The sequence below is a fragment of the Fistularia commersonii genome, chromosome 30 (assembly GCF_037954325.1).
Source record: "Fistularia commersonii isolate RoL2024-O1a breed Wild chromosome 30, RoL_Fcom_v1.0, whole genome shotgun sequence".
NCBI classification, from domain to species: domain Eukaryota; kingdom Metazoa; phylum Chordata; class Actinopteri; order Syngnathiformes; family Fistulariidae; genus Fistularia; species Fistularia commersonii.
In genome coordinates this window covers 6,435,493-6,451,346 of record NC_141313.1, presented here as the reverse complement: position 1 = coordinate 6,451,346, position 15,854 = coordinate 6,435,493, and the positions used below count along the sequence as shown (strand labels likewise).

Sequence of the window (15,854 nt, the reverse complement as noted above, 5' to 3'; positions counted from 1 at the left end):
ACTTCCTGTCGAGGCGTGACGGTGGCCGTGAATGGAGCTGTGGTGCGGGGCAAAAAAAACGTGATGTTGTTGAACCTGGCCGGTGTTGCATAAAGCACAACCCGGCCCCCAATAACATCCCCTCTTTTTTCCAAGTCAGGTAATTTAATTACATCGTGGTGTTGTTCTGCAAGCATTGATACCCGGAAGGGGATCGATAATGGGGGGAGGGACAGGGGTTACCTGCAGACTAAACTGAACTGCAGGGCTCCTCTTGCAACGATATATGCTTGCAATAATAATAATAACAAACTGGAGAATCCAACCTTTTTTCAAATTCAAAATGTCTGATGTTATATGCACAATTTTGAAATATGTGTCCTTGTACAATGACATTCTTATTTTGCTGTCCATAGCGAAGCCAGTTAGGTATGGAACAAATAAATAAATAAGTTGTATCATTGTAAACACTTTTTCGAGAAAAATGTACAAATAAATAAATGAATATGTCCTTGAAAGTAATGAACTGAGCCTCATTCAGTTTGCACAAGGCGCATTTATTTATGTTTGCATAATGATAAAAACAAAAGTGCTGGGGGTTGAGAGTGTGAAAAAACAAGAGAATTGACTGCAACACAAAAGTCAGATCAAAAGTGCATACATTTAATTGATGCCAAGTCATAGGTTGCATAAATAGCCTGAATTGATTTTTATGGTTCCAGCCAAGGTCTTGGCAGGTTTTGAGTTACTTTGTAGTTTTCAAATAGTACATAGCGTATCATTACACAAACAGTGGTATTCTGAGCAAACGTGTAGAATTCTGATTAGACACACTTTTGTCACTTGCTTTTCAGCATGCTACTGATGATCCAAGAAAACAACCACAGCAAGTCTGTTTTATATTATGCAAGTGAGCTAGGAATGTGTTTTGGCAAGAAATGTAAATTCAAAATCAATCACTAGTTTGTACCAAAAGATACATTCATTTGGAAAATGGTCCTCGTGAGATCTGCACAAGGGACGCACCCCCCATGACATACCAGCATGACACCGTCGCTTGGTAACAGAGTGTAGGATTTCATCAAGTTATGGGCCACCAAAGCTGCATGCGTGACTTGTTGACAGCTCACTATATTGCAGCTTTGCTATTCAATCTGTCCACATGTAAGGCCAGTTACTTGTCATTTGCCACTAAACAAACATAGCAATCACTCAACCCCAGCCTCCCGAGAGTACCTGAGAACTATGTTGACATTAAGGCTTGAGATTAATTTATCCCTCTCTGCCCTCTTGGGAAATTGTGAGAAAATCTGTATGAAATTAACATTTCTAAATCCCAAACACAGGGATGACAGAGGTTCTATCTGCTTTCATTGTAATCTCAGGAAGATTTAAGCCAGCATTTTTTTGTGCTGCCACTGACTCATGCCTCTGTTTCCTTCTTTTTTTAGTCTTGTGACCCCTAAAGATTATGTGGTGCTGACATATGACAGAAACCCAGATGCAACACTGGCTACAAGCAATCCAAGCTGGTCCTTGGGGCCCCAACGCCACAAGGGGGGGCCACTGTCTAATGTACAATTTTCTGAATTGACTTGCCACACAAGAACATTTTACTACATGTTGCCCCAGTGCCAATATGTCATATACATATACCATATGTCAGTATGTTTAAGGTTGCTGGTTTCATTTTATTTTATTTTAATTTATTTTATTTTATTTTATTTTTGGTCTTCATTGTTCTGAGTTAAGTTATGCTGTGGCCACTCAGTGTTTCAACGTCATTTCAGGATATTTCCCTTTTATTTTCATAACATTAACATCGTCTCTGGTGTGTCACGTGTTGTTTTTCTTCCTGCTGTGCATATTTCCCCTCCAAAGATCAAACTGAAGATCTTTAATAACAAGCTCTAAACTTCACGCCCCCGTTGCTGATTAAAACTTTGACTCACAGGTAGAGAGATGTCAAGTGTCGCAAAGGGGACCAAATTAAATCAAGATGCTAAGAAGATTCATTATTTATAGCGCCTCTGACATTCACCTGTCACTACGGTAAATGTATTTGTGCGCATAAATGAGTAGTTTCCTCTCCAATTCATTTAATTGCAAAAAGTAGATTGAAGCAAAGTTTTGGTCAATTTAAACATGAATGAGTTTGTGAGGCACCCAAGTGTCTTTGGAATCCGCTTATTCTTGGGCAGAGACCCCCAACCTTTTTTACACTGCAAGTCAGTATAATATTTTCATCATTTTTGCAGTCTGCTAATCCACTTCTGAATGCTATATCCACTACAACCCGCTTCCATCACTACAAATACAGCCCATCTGTGATGCAAGAAGCACATTTCCTGTGGTGTTTGTGGGCTATTCAGGTGGATGTTGATGCCAGACCTGTCCCAGATCCTCCACCCTCCAGCTGGCTTTTACCTCATTAGGGTTGGTGCCTGTACTTGCTTGGAAGAGCCAGTTGGCATCCTTAGCTTTGACAAGCCGCCTCTGAAAGGCCAGGAACAGGAGTGGTAGTTTTTGCATCACTGCAAGGCTCATTGTCTTGACGAGCAGACATTTGGATGGATGAAAACACGTTGGCAAGTCACGTGATCAAAAGCCCTGGAGGTCAATCAAGCTCTCCCTGATTGTTGTGTATTCCCAAATAATCCATGCCTCATTGCTCTATGCTTGTCAAGAAAAACACATGCGCTGGTGGCATGAAACAGCGAGGTAATAGAGGCAGTACACAGTATCACTTTTCCACGAATTGCTCCCCGATTTTGCGTGGGTTTCCATGCAGCAGGTTAATTGGAAAAATTGGGAAAATTGACCCGAATGAGTTTGTGAATGAATGGTTGTCCGTCTGTATATGTGGCCCTGCGATTGACTGGCGGCCATTCCATATACCGCCTCTCGCCCGATGACAGCTGGGATAGGCTTCAGCATCCCCCGCAACCCTGAGTGTAGGATAAGCGACAGAAGATGGATGGAAATTAAATGGTGAAAAAATTATGGCATAAATGGAGCTTGTCTTTTTCATTACAACCCCTTATTTTCTCATATTTCCACATTTATCTTTATTAAAAAGATGTCATTATTTTACATATGTAGTACAAGGAAAATTGCATGTAAATTAAGCTCAAAATGTTATGCAGGGAAATTGTGGTCGGCATCCCCTCCAAGCACAAGTTACATGACATGCAAATCAATCTGTTCCTTCATTTACTATTCTTGTTGCTTGTGTGTGTATGTGTGGCTTTGTTACAGTTAACTTATCCAATACTGCCGGTTATCTTTGTGTATTAAAAAAACAATAGAGGCTTTTGTTCCTCCAGTGATTGTGGAATGAACTAATTAAAACTTCATAGCAGTAAATATTTAGAGATATTGTCTGTTGTGTATCTCACCTTTTTTTTAGGATTCGTTCTCATGAGAAGAAAGTCAGCCAACCTCGGATGCATACTGTTTTTTTTTTTTTTTAATATGTTTGCCCATTTTTGCCTGAGCTACATAATTTAATCTGCGATAAGAACACTGGACCAAAACTGAGATGGCCTAGAGCCTCCACCAGGCAGAGCTCCATTCATCTCTGTCAAATCCATTTTCAGAGTTCATCTCCGCAACCACCACGGGAGGGCTGTTATTGTTAGTACGTGAAATCACATCAGGGTTGCCTACCTCACATGAACCCTGTCTGGTCTTGCAGTTTAGAGGGCATTATCGGAAATTTTGAATGTGCGAGAGGATATAAAATGTCGCAAAATTCTTGAACATTTCAAAAACAAGAGAAATAGCGATGAAAATACATAGTTACTCGATGTAACGAAGATGGCATGTCGCAGCGGCTCTCTCCACTTTTGTGTTTTCATAAAGTGACATACCTGAGGCAGAAAGAGTGCCGCCCTCAACGCAGCTGCTCACAAACTGCAAACAAGAAGGAGCCGAATTAAGCATCAAATGGACAGAGTTCTGGAGTGAAACACTTGAACACTGGCCTGGGTGGGCTTTAGGGCCGTTGAGGACCCAGTGGTGATTGTTCACCACCGGGCTATTAAACAGTCTCTCCCCTGAATCCTGGCAGAGCTGTTAAGCTGGCAACCGGGTACCAAACAGCTCCGTGTCACATGAGAGGCCTGGCTAGAGTCGCGGTGGCCTGGGAAACTATTCTTAGCTGCAGGAATGTACACAGTGGCCTCATGGCGAGCCCCTAACTGGCAAGCCCTGTCATTTCCCCGTTTCGTGCTTGTTTCCTCGTCCTCATGATGCTCACCTTCCTTCTGGAAAACGTTTCGGTCCTCCTTCTTTTGGAACTCGTCTTATTTTCTGAGCAGATTGATAAACGCATTAAGGTTTTCTTGATCTCTTGAGGACAGGAGGTAAGTATTCACTCTCTCTTACAGATGTTGCAGATGAGTCATCTGTCATGCACTGGTTATGAAATAACATAAAATGTTCCTTTTTTCGTTTGTTTTTTTACACCTGTATTTTTTGATTTCTTCAAAGACGACATAAGTTTGTGATTTGATTGAAATAATTACAAATTGAATATCAGACACTGAATATTAGCTAAAAACTGATGAATTGAGGTTTTGTCAGATCTAATCTTCACGAGGATCTCTTTTGTGAATTGCTTCATTATTCATTACCGTTTGTGTTGAGTTAAAAGTATATAAAGCTAAATTGGATAAACAACTGTCACACCGAAATAGAACTGACAATTAATTTGGAAGGCAGCAGGTGTTGGAATTCATATTAGTCTGATTCGGTAATGTTTATAGGGAGCTCTTTATCTCCACAATAGTTCATTTGAAAACGGCCAGCTGTGAAATGTCTGTCTGCCGGTGGCATTTTATAACGCATGCATTAGTGATTAACAGTCCTGCTCCGTCAGACAGGCTGGCTCTCTAAGTGGGAGTAAATCAGAAGCTGTTTGAGAGGTGATTAGAAGAATAACTATGTACCATTTCTCCCATTTAAACAAAAGAAAGATTGGAACTGAAATGAGATCATGAGCGGGGAGAACAATTGTGACAAAGGCACACTGCAATAGAAAATTGCAGCAATCAAAGTGAGAGAGGTTTGTAGGAATGGAAACAAACAACTCTGATAATGTGAATAATGATGGAAAGCATGCTGTTAGGGAGGAGGCCGAATACTATATGGACACATGAATACCATTCGCAAGAAAATAGAAGTCAGTGTTTGTAATTGTTCAGAAAGCTACTCTGTCAGAGTTCCAATCCGTGAAAAGATTATCTGTTGTGGCTTGTATTTTACATTTTTCAAATATTACTTTTTAAAAGGAATTCTGCCTGAACTGAAGTTAAAATGAGAATAATCATGTAGCTTCCTGGCTGATTTTTATCAGTTTTTTTTCGGGTAATTCAATCGTCATCCCACCTGAGAGTTCATCTCGGCAAAGAATGAATGTCACAGGTAATTGCAAGGCAGAGGTTTGTAACCGAGCGAGCTTCACAAACAAACACAAACAAATCCGGTCTTTGAATGCATCATTGTCGCTTGCCTCATTATATCTTCTGATACAGATGACATTTCCTCCCTCTGTAAAATTGCATTTGAAACATCACTGGATTAGTAAAGCCAATCAATTCTTTTTGTTTTCTTTTGAATGTTTTCTAAATATTTTATTACTGTTTGAATGACTTCCTGAACAAGTGCAAGAAATACAGATTTTCCCCTCTCTCTGTAGAATGGCCCACAAACCACCAGAAGCATTCTCTTTCAAAGACTGCGAACTCTCCTCGCACCTGCTTGTTCAGCTCAATCTCCTGCGGCAGGAACGTATCCTGACAGACGTCCTACTGTGCGTCGAGGATCAGGAGATCCCCTGTCACAGGAATGTCCTGGTGTCCAGCAGCCCATATTTCCACGCCATGTTCTGTAGTAACTTCCTGGAAAGCCACCAGCCTCGAGTCAACATCAAGGGGATACCATCCAATATACTAATCAGCATCGTGGACTATATCTATACTGGTTGCGTGACTATCACCATGGAGATTGTGCTCCCGCTCATGCAAGCTGCTTCCATGCTCCACTATGGTTGTCTGTTCGAGGCGTGTTCAGCGTTCCTCCAGGAGCAGCTGAGTCCAGAGAACTGTCTAAGCATGATTCGCCTCTCTGAAATCCTCCACTGTATGAGTTTAAGGGAGCGGGCAAGTGAAATGGCGGTCAGGTGTTTCTCCGACGTGGCAGCAACAGAGGACTTCTGTGAGCTGTCTCTTCCCGAGCTCATGCGTTACCTGGAGGATGACCGGCTTTGCGCTGAGGAGGAGCAGGTGTTCGAGACCCTACTGGCCTGGATCCACCACGACCCCTTCTCGAGACAAGGCGCGATCCACGATCTCTTCAAGAGGGTCCGCTTACGATACATCCACCCGACTTACCTTTTCCAGTTTATCGCCAACGACCCTCTGGTTCAGTCCTCCAGTCTGTGCACGGAGATCATCGAGTCGGTTCGCCGCCTCATGCTCTCTGTCAGCAGCAGTTGCAGCCGTGAACTCAGGCCCCTCTGGACCATACCGAGACGTTACACTTGCCGGGAAACACTGGTCGTGGTCGGAGGACGCAAAAACAATGAGCAGACATCTCGAGAGGCTTTGCTGTATGACGAAAGGACCCATCGTTGGCAGTGGTTGGCCAAGTTGCCTCTGCGGCTCTACAAAGCAGCCTATGTGTGCATTCACAGCATCCTGTATGTGCTCGGTGGGCTGAGCCTCTGCATGGCGTCAGGCGACAGCTCGGTCAGCGCCACCGTTTACACTCTCTCGCTGAAAACCAACCAGTGGCGTACGGCTGAGCCCATGTTGGAGCCACGGTATGCCCACCAAAGTGTTTCCTTTCTGCACTTTATTTTTGTGCTCGGAGGGATAGGTATCGACAAGACCATCTCTCGGTCAGTGGAGAGGTACAACAGTATGTTCAACCAGTGGGAGGTCATGGCACCGATGCCCACCGCCGCGCTGCATCCCGCCGTGGCAGCAACCGACCAGAGGATCTACGTTTTTGGGGGTGAAGATGCCATGCAAAACCCAGTCAGGCTCATTCAGGTAGATCTTCTGCTCCGGGCAGTAAAGTTTAAATTTAAAAATTGTCCCATCGGACAAAACGATAACAAAAAGCTGCTTCAGACAAACAGAGCTGGATAATGTTCGTGTGTCGCCAGGTGTATCATATCTCTCGCAACTCGTGGTCCAGGCTGGAGACGAGGACTGTGAAAAATGTGTGCGGTCCCGCAGCAGTTATAGAGGACAAGATCTATATCATTGGAGGTGAGGGGTTGGAGTCCCATAGTCCAAAAACATGCAGTAGGGTCACTGGAATACCCTCAATTGGCCAAATGTGTGAATGAAAGTGACTGGTTGTACATCTCTATATGGTCCAGAGTGAATCCCGCCTCTAACCCAATGACAGCTGTAATAAGCGCCAGCCCCCTGAAGAAGCATAATAGCTTTTTTTAAAGAATTGGAAACTGCAATTTTGAAGATGATTCAAAAATTGTAGGAGACTTTATAAGCTTGAAAATAGTGAACACTCACCACAGGCTGCGGGATTCTGCTCTTAAATGTCTAACTTGATTTTTTTTTTCCCTTTTCTTTTCGTTTTTTTACAGGATACACCAGGCGAATGATAGCCTACGACACCAAGGCTAACAAATTGATCAAGTGTGAGAATCTAAAGGAACGCAGGATGCACCACAGTGCTACGGTCATCAGCAACAAGCTGTATGTCACCGGTGGACGGATCCTCAACAGTCACGACACAATCGAGGACTCGGACTGCTTTGAGTGTTATGACCCAAAAACAGATGTTTGGATGTCCAAAGGTTCTTTGCCGTACAAGTTATTCGACCATGGCTCTCTGGCCCTCGTCTGTGTTTCCAACAGACCCAATCCTCCCTGATCCACCGCCAAACTATCCACTCGAGGAGAGGATTTTGTGCTCATCATCCATCTTCATCCGAGAAAATGACCCATCTCCAGATTTGCAAATGATCTCAAAGTCACTGCATTTCTCAGAAAAGCTCTGCTGTTGCATCCAGGTGCATCAAGAGAGAAACAGGCTGACAGCACAACCAGGATTTCTTAGGAATAAGAAGTTGGCGTGGGGATGTGGACCCCACATCAAGCGCCTGTTCAGACACACACTGTACATATTTCACATAGCTCTTTTTGCAGATGGCTGCACTCTTTTGATGTTAACTAAAAAGTGCTAATGCTTTAATTTAACCTTTAATACACAAGCTGTCCCCGTGCACAGCTGCAGTTTGCCTTCTTTAACGGTTACATTCAGCTGTGAGTGCATTTGTAATTAAGTACTGTATATGTGTGCTGCTTATCTTGTCCGACAAAAAGAGACAAACTATTCAACAATGAATATGCACTTTAAAAAAATATAATACATTCCTTATTGACTTAGTTTCTATGTAAGCGTAGCCTGTGGTCAGGCCCAGCTTAAAACTATGTTGGTACAAGTTCTTCCAAAGTTTTCTTGTTACTGGGGCTACTTTCCAAAAGTTGTCCTTACTTATTTTTACTATTTAAGACTGATATTATTTTTTTTTTTCCCGGAGTTGCCATGTTCTTTTGTCAGATGTTTAGCTTTGGATAATGTCACAGCACACCTTAACCTTTTAGTCCTTGTCTTAATCTCTTGGCATCCCCCAATGACTGACATCCCCGAGTGCTCACCGAAAAGTAGGAATTACCCATCCCAGGTAATACCTTTGGATACAGCGATCTGGCTGAAATAATGCTCGAGTAACACTTGTACAGGATATTCCCAGTGAAGCATGTTCTGTAGATTTATCCAGCTGTGAACAGAAAGGAGCAGAAAAGCAGAACAGTATCAAAGATGTTCCAGCAAAGCAGTGATGCTTTTCCTTCAGTTTCACAAAGTGATATTGCCGTAGGGAAATGATTTTCCAGGCAGCTAATGGATGTTGACATGCGAGGGAGTCGTCCCGTGGTGAAAATAACCTAATAAAGGCAGCCACAATCGCAATCATAATTTGAAATGGTTTGAGAATTTCAGCATGTGGTTTTTCACAAATGTCTTTGCTACACTCATGTGATGGAAAATAAAATGCATGAAATGCAAGATTAAATATATGTATGTTTTGTTCCATAACTTTTCCAAACAGCTATTAGATTTAATGCATTTAAGCAAAATTTTATGTAATGAAAAGCATTTTAATGCTGTTCAAATGTTGATAAATGAGGACACACCAATTTGGAAATATTACATAGTTTAATTAAGTGCTTTCGATATGTCATTGATATGTACGGATCATATTGATATATAAATCATATCATCTAGACAAAGATCGGCATAGATAAAAAGAGAGGGCGAGAAAGAGAGTTTTATTTATTACTGTTTTACTGCATTGCTGTTTTATTAGATGAAATGCTATGAAAACAGGTGATAATGGAACTCATCACATTAAATTATATAATATTTGATGCATTTTTGAGGCTCAGTTGACAAATGAAAAATTGTCGAAATATCTTTTAAAACTTTAATACTTTTTAAATTTTATTTCTATTTCAAAACCTCTTATCCCTAATGGCATTGTATTTCCAGTTGGAGGCCAAACATCCGCTTCAGGATGATCTTGATTTCAGAGATAAATGTTGTTTTACACTGGCCGATGCAACATTATGTTCATTTAGCATGTCTAGCAGTGGGTGATCCTCACACAGGATTAATATCCAGTTACATGTTTGTCCCTAAGGCTTACTGTTTGTTCTGTTGGGATCTCTTGTGTGAACCCCTTTAGCGCAGAGCTATTAAGAGAAAAGATGGGGGTTCAGATTTCAGTCTAACATTTTAATCCCAACCCATTAGTGGGAAAACACTGAAACCTAGGAGCCTGATTTGTTTCATAACAGCACTCTGGAAGTGTGTGTGTATGTGTGTGTCTGTGTAGGCAAAATACAAAATACATTCCCTATGGACTAGAACATACAATTTGAACCAACCAGTTATAAATTTTACATCATCGACACAGTTTATGATTAGGACTGAGAGCCAAAAGGGGAAATTACAAACTAAAGTTTCTATAAAACATATTTAATGTTTAATAGAAATAGTTTCCTGGTTGCATATTACACGTTTGACTGAGATGCTGCCTTCAGAAACCCTTAGAAACAACAACAATATTCATAATAATGGACTAAGTACGTCCTTGTAGATTTTTCTATTTTGTAAGTTAAATAGACTTCCTGAAAAGTGTTGGCAAAGTAATAAAACAGAAGGGAGACAATAACAATCCCTGGCAGGAAAAATACCTTCCACTTCTGTTTGATAAATTTGCTATTCTTAAGAATTAAGAAAGAAATCCTTACAATCTCTTGGTTGGACACCATTCAATTTTTTTAAATCATATGGCAGATATAATATTCAGATGAGACAGATATCATGTGTTCTTCTCAGTTAGCCATAAAAGCATTTAAGTATAACACCCTGTGAAACTTTTTATTGAGCCGCTGCTAAAGACGCCGCCTATTTAGACTGTTTATTCATGTGTGTTTGCTTGCTGCCTTTCCATAGAAACCAGTGTGTGAGGGTCACCCTTCGGGGAGGGAGGGGGGAAGCTCCAGCCTGGCAGGTTATTTTCAGCATCGGTTACCAACCCATCACAGGATAGCGTTTCATTGCTAGCCTATTCTGCGTCTGCACATCCACACATAATTGTGGTTTAAAGACCTTTATGCATTTATACACGTACATAAATACACTGTCACCAAATATCGTCTTTCAAGTCCATGAAAATTCACAAGGCCTCTAGCATTTGACTTTTTTCAGTCAGCGTTTTCACATCTATCTTCTTCCACTGATGACAAAGGTGAATGCTAAATATTTAATTTGTAACTTGAAATTAGCCTGAAATAGTAATTGAGGGATTTCCTGCTGTGTCACATGAGAGGGTGTCTTGCTCCTCTTTGCACTTAAGTAAATGTGTTGAATGGGGAGGCATCATAGATAAACATGCATTGAGTTTTCACTCAAATATTTCAAATGGAGCAGAATATTGTATACTGTGTATACTATGAATTACACTACACGAAAAAGTTAGCGGGAACTAAGCAAAATTAAATTGTAAAAGTTAAAAACAAGAGGTACACAGACCAGCCCACCACTTGATATTAGATAAAGAGAAAGAGGGGGGCTGGGTGGGGGTTAAGGTCTTAACTGAAGTGTTTAGAATTTGAGAGAATTATGACAGAAATAGGCCAAATATAATGACTTTTAAATTCTACTTACTTTTGATTTTTGCCAATTGTCTCACAAAGCCCCCTCTCTTGCAGCCCCTGCTGTTCATGATCAAAACTGGGGAGTCTGCTGTCACTGACAGGAGTGCAAATACTTGTAATACTGATCTTCTACCACGAGATGTCCATAAAACTATAGGCTATTTTAACCAGCTTCTGCTGAGAATGGCGGTGATGCACTTAGAAGTTTAGTTTACTGCGCCTCAGTGAAAACACAGTGAGATGTAGGAATCATTGTGATTTTATTATTATTAGAATTGTTTTTTTTTTTTTTTTCAATAAAAAATTACAATAACAATACAGCATGCAGACATTCCTAACTGAGCCCTAACATAACTGGTCAGATGTAGCGTTTGGCTGTCGGGCCTTGCGTTCGTCTGCAGGAGGCTGCTGGAAAAAATAACCTGCATTTGATGCATGTGAATACTTGTGCGTGGGTTGCATGTTCGATTTGGTGAGGGTCTCATGAGCCATAGTGCTTTCGGACACAAAATCCATATAGTCTGAATTGTAAAACTTCAATTCAATGGAGAATTTTGCCTCTGGCCATCATTACTTCCTTACAAACCACTTGCAGCCATTCACACAGCTCTATTATCAATTTCCTTGGGGAAATGGCCTTTTTGATCCCCCAAAATAATTAGAATAATCAAAGAAGCAAAACAACCAAAGATAAAAAATAAGTTGGTCCAGTTAAAGTAAGTTTGGAGTGGAGTCTTAACACTGCTTTTTTAAACTGCATTATAGAAATAAAATCTTAATTATACAACCACACAAATAATAATAACGTTAATAAAGGTTTCAGAGAGGAATTTCAATGAAACTCCACAGGCAGAGAACTTGGAACTTAGAAAATTAGACTTCTACTTCTATCAATTTTTATATTAAATTTGGAGTATTTTAGATATACAGCATGTACATATTCATATCCAGAAATCTGTGCTTCCTTTACCCGACATAAAGGGAAGAGCAAGAAACACCTTACATAACTGTGAAATATCCCCCATTCCGTTTGCACCGTATTTACAGAAAGTCCACAACTAGAAAGACATTCAGAAGAAAGAAATTACATTTTGGCACCAGGCACATAATTGAATTTACACTGATCCTAAAATAGCTAAAAACCACCCAGAAAAATAATCAATTTCCACCCTCCAACATACCATCTCATGTGAGACATAGCAAATATGTGTTTGACTACATTTGATGCAAACGGGCTTAAAAACATAGAACATTTGGCATAAATGTTGCTGGAAGAATACGACAAGGGCGGAGAGTGGCAGCAATCTACCCCAGCACACCTGACACGAGGATCTACAGTGCATTTCTGTCAAAAGACAATCGGTTGATCTTCCTGAGCGCTAGAAGTAAACAGGGACCTGGAAACGTAGCAAGGATTAGGGGAAGGGCTGTTAAAACTATTTACACAACACCTCTGCAGCGTTTCGACTTTCTGCACCCTTTAAATCCAACTCCTCGCTCAAATACATTCTCTCACCTGCTCCACGCCAGCAACATCAGCAGCTCCATATATCCATTACACCCACCGCTAACTTGCTCTGAATTATCACCTTCACACGGGGAAACATGGCTCACGTTTGTTATCTGGCAGCCGGCGCACAGGTCTGACTCGATATCGCATGGCCAGTTGCGGCCCGCCAAATTTTTCCTGAGGGGGGATAAGGTCTTCGAACCTTTACTGACTTTGGCAGTGGGGTGAACTTACTTCGTGGTCACTTGCGATTTTCTGAAAATCACCACTTAACTGTCACGACCAGACCAAATACAGGTTTTAAACTAAATAAGATCAAGGGATAAGCATCAAGTGCAAAGGGGCGGTTCCTACTTTCTACACCTCTTTTATGGTGCGGTCACAAGGCCTGAAGTTGACTGAGGTGGAGGAGGACATAAAGAAGGACTGGGTTTTGCGGTTGAGACGGGCACGCTTGGTGGCCACGCACAGGCTGCGCTTGCTGGAGGTGATGATCTCCGTGATGAACTTCTTACAGTCCACACAGACCTCCATGGTCGCCCAGTCCTCTGTTAGCTCCTTGGGCAGCTCTGGCTCCTCCTGAGCCCGGGCTTCTTTGCTACTGCTGCTGTGCCTCGACAATCTGATGGCAGAGGGTTGACAAAATTATGAGTTTTACACAAAATGGAGAGCTCACCACTGTATGTGATGGAAAGTTTGAATCTGTGACGGACTTGGAGACGCTTCTGCGTAGGCTGCTTCTGTTGTGTGCCGACCCAAATGGCTGCTTTTCTGGCTCTGCCTGGACGGACTCCCTGCTCGTTTCTTCTTTAGTCATGGCGCTGGGGCCCAGAGTGTAGATGGGCAGGGTGGAGTAGGGCTTTGAAGGCAGCCGCATCTGAGGTGACAGGATACAAAGTTTTGAGTTGCCTGCATTCTTCAAGGTCTCGGGTCTTCGTAAGCGTTGAACTCAATGCGGCAGCTTCCTACCTTTTTTGAGCACTGGGAACACACAGGCCTGAGGAAACAGATATCACCGATCAGATGGGCAGAATAATGCAGAAGGTTTAGCAAAGAGAGACGGTCCAACAACTCTCCAGGCGCACACATTGTGTGTCGGGCATAACGGATCGCTTTCGTTGAATTCAGATAGAATAGGGAGATCTACAGCCGCCTATTTCCTATTTCATTCCATTCAAATGACAGATGATGCAAAGAACTGCATGAAAAAATTAAAGATTAATCACAGTAATCAACATTTTCTGCATAATCTAAATCACCTGTTTGTCAGATATACAAAAATACCTTACTGAATATATAAGAAAAGTCCCCCCTTAAACCACTTGGAAATGTTATTTGTTGACAGAAAGGCAAGTAGGATTTAAATATGAGGGAGACAGATGAAGTAACTAACTGATGACACACTGTCCAGAAATGTCCCATCCTCTGCCAGATGAAGAAACAAAAAAATTGATGGTAGACAGAAAACACTACACACATGCAGAGCATTGGGGAGAAATCTAAATTTTGTGGACTAACCCAGGAAGCAAATATCCTCTCGTGGATGGGCAAAATAACTAAATGCTATGGTGTAATTACTTTGTGTTTGTGTGTTTGCCTCTTTTGCAGTGGTGATAAAAGTGTTGTTCTGAATCAATGCCAGCCACTGCTTACCCCATTAAATCAATTTTGAATAACCATGTGCAAGATTAGCATTTCCTTTTGTAATTCACCGAACAGATCAGTTTAAATTTCCAATATGCTGGATGAAAACCCAATTATTCAAACATAACAGTCAATACAACCCCATAAATCTGTTGCTAAAATAATCAACACCAATACAGTGTGGCCGTGGGAAAACTCCAACCCTCAGTTGTCCGGCTGCCCATCACACTAAGAGTTCATGGGGCAGGTTAAAGAATGACATTATTTACCTTTTGCAGAACTGGCAGGTGTATGACCAGGTGAAGAGGGAGAACCTTTTGCTCCGGCATGAGAAGCACAGCTAGAGGGGAAGGTTTGAGGTGAGAAGGGTGCAGCGCTGATGCATTTCAGAGTGGAGGTTAGAGCAGGCTAGAGCCTACCTTTCCTTTCTTGAGTGCATTGTAGATATCTTTGTACTGCTGGAACTTTTCTAGCTCAGCTTTCACCAGAACCTGCCTGATGTGCATCACCTCCTCCACCGTCAGGGCCAGACACTCCACGGGGTAACAAAACTCCTCCTACGTAGAAAAACCAAAGTGAGAAAATAGGTGGAAGTGTCTATGAAGTAACATGGACATCACCAGTATGTTGATATGTATGATATCTGTATGATATCTGATGCCAGTGGGAGTGGGGATTCCATGAGTACCTTGCATAATGTTACAGAGCAATGGAAAACAAAGACTTTCAAAAGAAATAAAATGAAGACCCAACCGAACAACACTTTACCAAAACAGTAAACATGCCATGAGATGGTCAGATTTAGAACTTCAATCGATTACAACCACTGAAACCACAAATGATGCTTTCAGTGTTGATGACGGTGGAGATGAACAGATTGAAGCCCCCTCATAGAGAAAGTCACCCTTGTCCATGTCGGTGGTCCACAGCATTCAGATGCTTCTCAATTTAATATTCAACCATATCATTTGGTAAAATTACTCAAAAAAGATGCAATGGCTTTCTTCTATACAAAGTTTTAAAAAAAACATCCTTTCAGCCAATTTGCAAGTGGATCCCAGTCATGGTGTAAGATTAGTTTGCGCAGAGATTTGTGATATATATTTTTGACAGCCAGCAGTCTTTTTAATGTTATCTCTGAGACAAGAGAAATTGAAGAGAGCAAATCTTCACAAGACAATTAGGCTCATTTTCATACATTGTCTTGAAATAGAAAATGTTGCTGGGAGTTATTTTAGTATGCCACAAATCTCTCATTTTAACAAGCTGTCATGGTCCAAGGTCCCTTTCATCCAAAGCTGGTCTATTGAATCATGTGGCGCCCTGGAAATTTGATATGCAGATGCAATAACGTACCGTGCCCTGAGCACCGCTGGCGACGTCCCCCTGACCAGCAGACAGAGGAACGGGACATTCAACATAGACACATAACCTCATTTCAACTCGCTAGTTAAATA

General features: G+C 41.6%; 2 protein-coding genes across 8 annotated transcripts in view; one reads left to right on the top strand and one right to left on the bottom strand.

Moving 5' to 3' along the window:
- Positions 1–4,175: 4,175 nt before the first annotated feature.
- klhl38a (kelch-like family member 38a) lies at positions 4,176–11,888 on the top strand. Of its 2 annotated transcripts, XM_086177931.1 has the most exons (4): positions 4,176–4,346; positions 5,681–7,037; positions 7,154–7,259; positions 7,601–11,888. In XM_086177931.1, exons 2-4 carry the CDS (start codon positions 5,682–5,684, stop codon positions 7,888–7,890), a joined length of 1,752 nt encoding a protein of 583 aa, XP_086034057.1. In that variant the 5' UTR covers positions 4,176–4,346; position 5,681; the 3' UTR covers positions 7,891–11,888. The 2 variants fall into 2 exon arrangements, with proteins under 2 accessions (XP_086034057.1, XP_086034058.1); XM_086177932.1 differs by lacking the exon at positions 4,176–4,346 and having other exon boundaries at positions 5,549–7,037.
- Positions 11,889–12,010: 122 nt separating this feature from the next.
- spire1a (spire-type actin nucleation factor 1a) overlaps positions 12,011–15,854 on the bottom strand; it is a 30,711-nt gene continuing 26,867 nt past the window's right edge. For 3 of the 6 annotated variants that reach the window (XM_086177924.1, XM_086177925.1, XM_086177927.1), the window contains 6 exons: positions 15,754–15,783; positions 14,817–14,954; positions 14,667–14,737; positions 13,723–13,750; positions 13,467–13,630; positions 12,011–13,375 (listed from right to left, as the gene is read on the bottom strand). In XM_086177924.1, coding sequence (XP_086034050.1) covers positions 13,111–13,375; positions 13,467–13,630; positions 13,723–13,750; positions 14,667–14,737; positions 14,817–14,954; positions 15,754–15,783 — 696 coding nt within the window. In that variant the 3' untranslated portion in view covers positions 12,011–13,110. The remainder of the gene's footprint in view (positions 13,376–13,466; positions 13,631–13,722; positions 13,751–14,666; positions 14,738–14,816; positions 14,955–15,753; positions 15,784–15,854) is intronic. The other 3 variants (XM_086177926.1, XM_086177928.1, XM_086177929.1) reach the window with 1 other exon arrangement.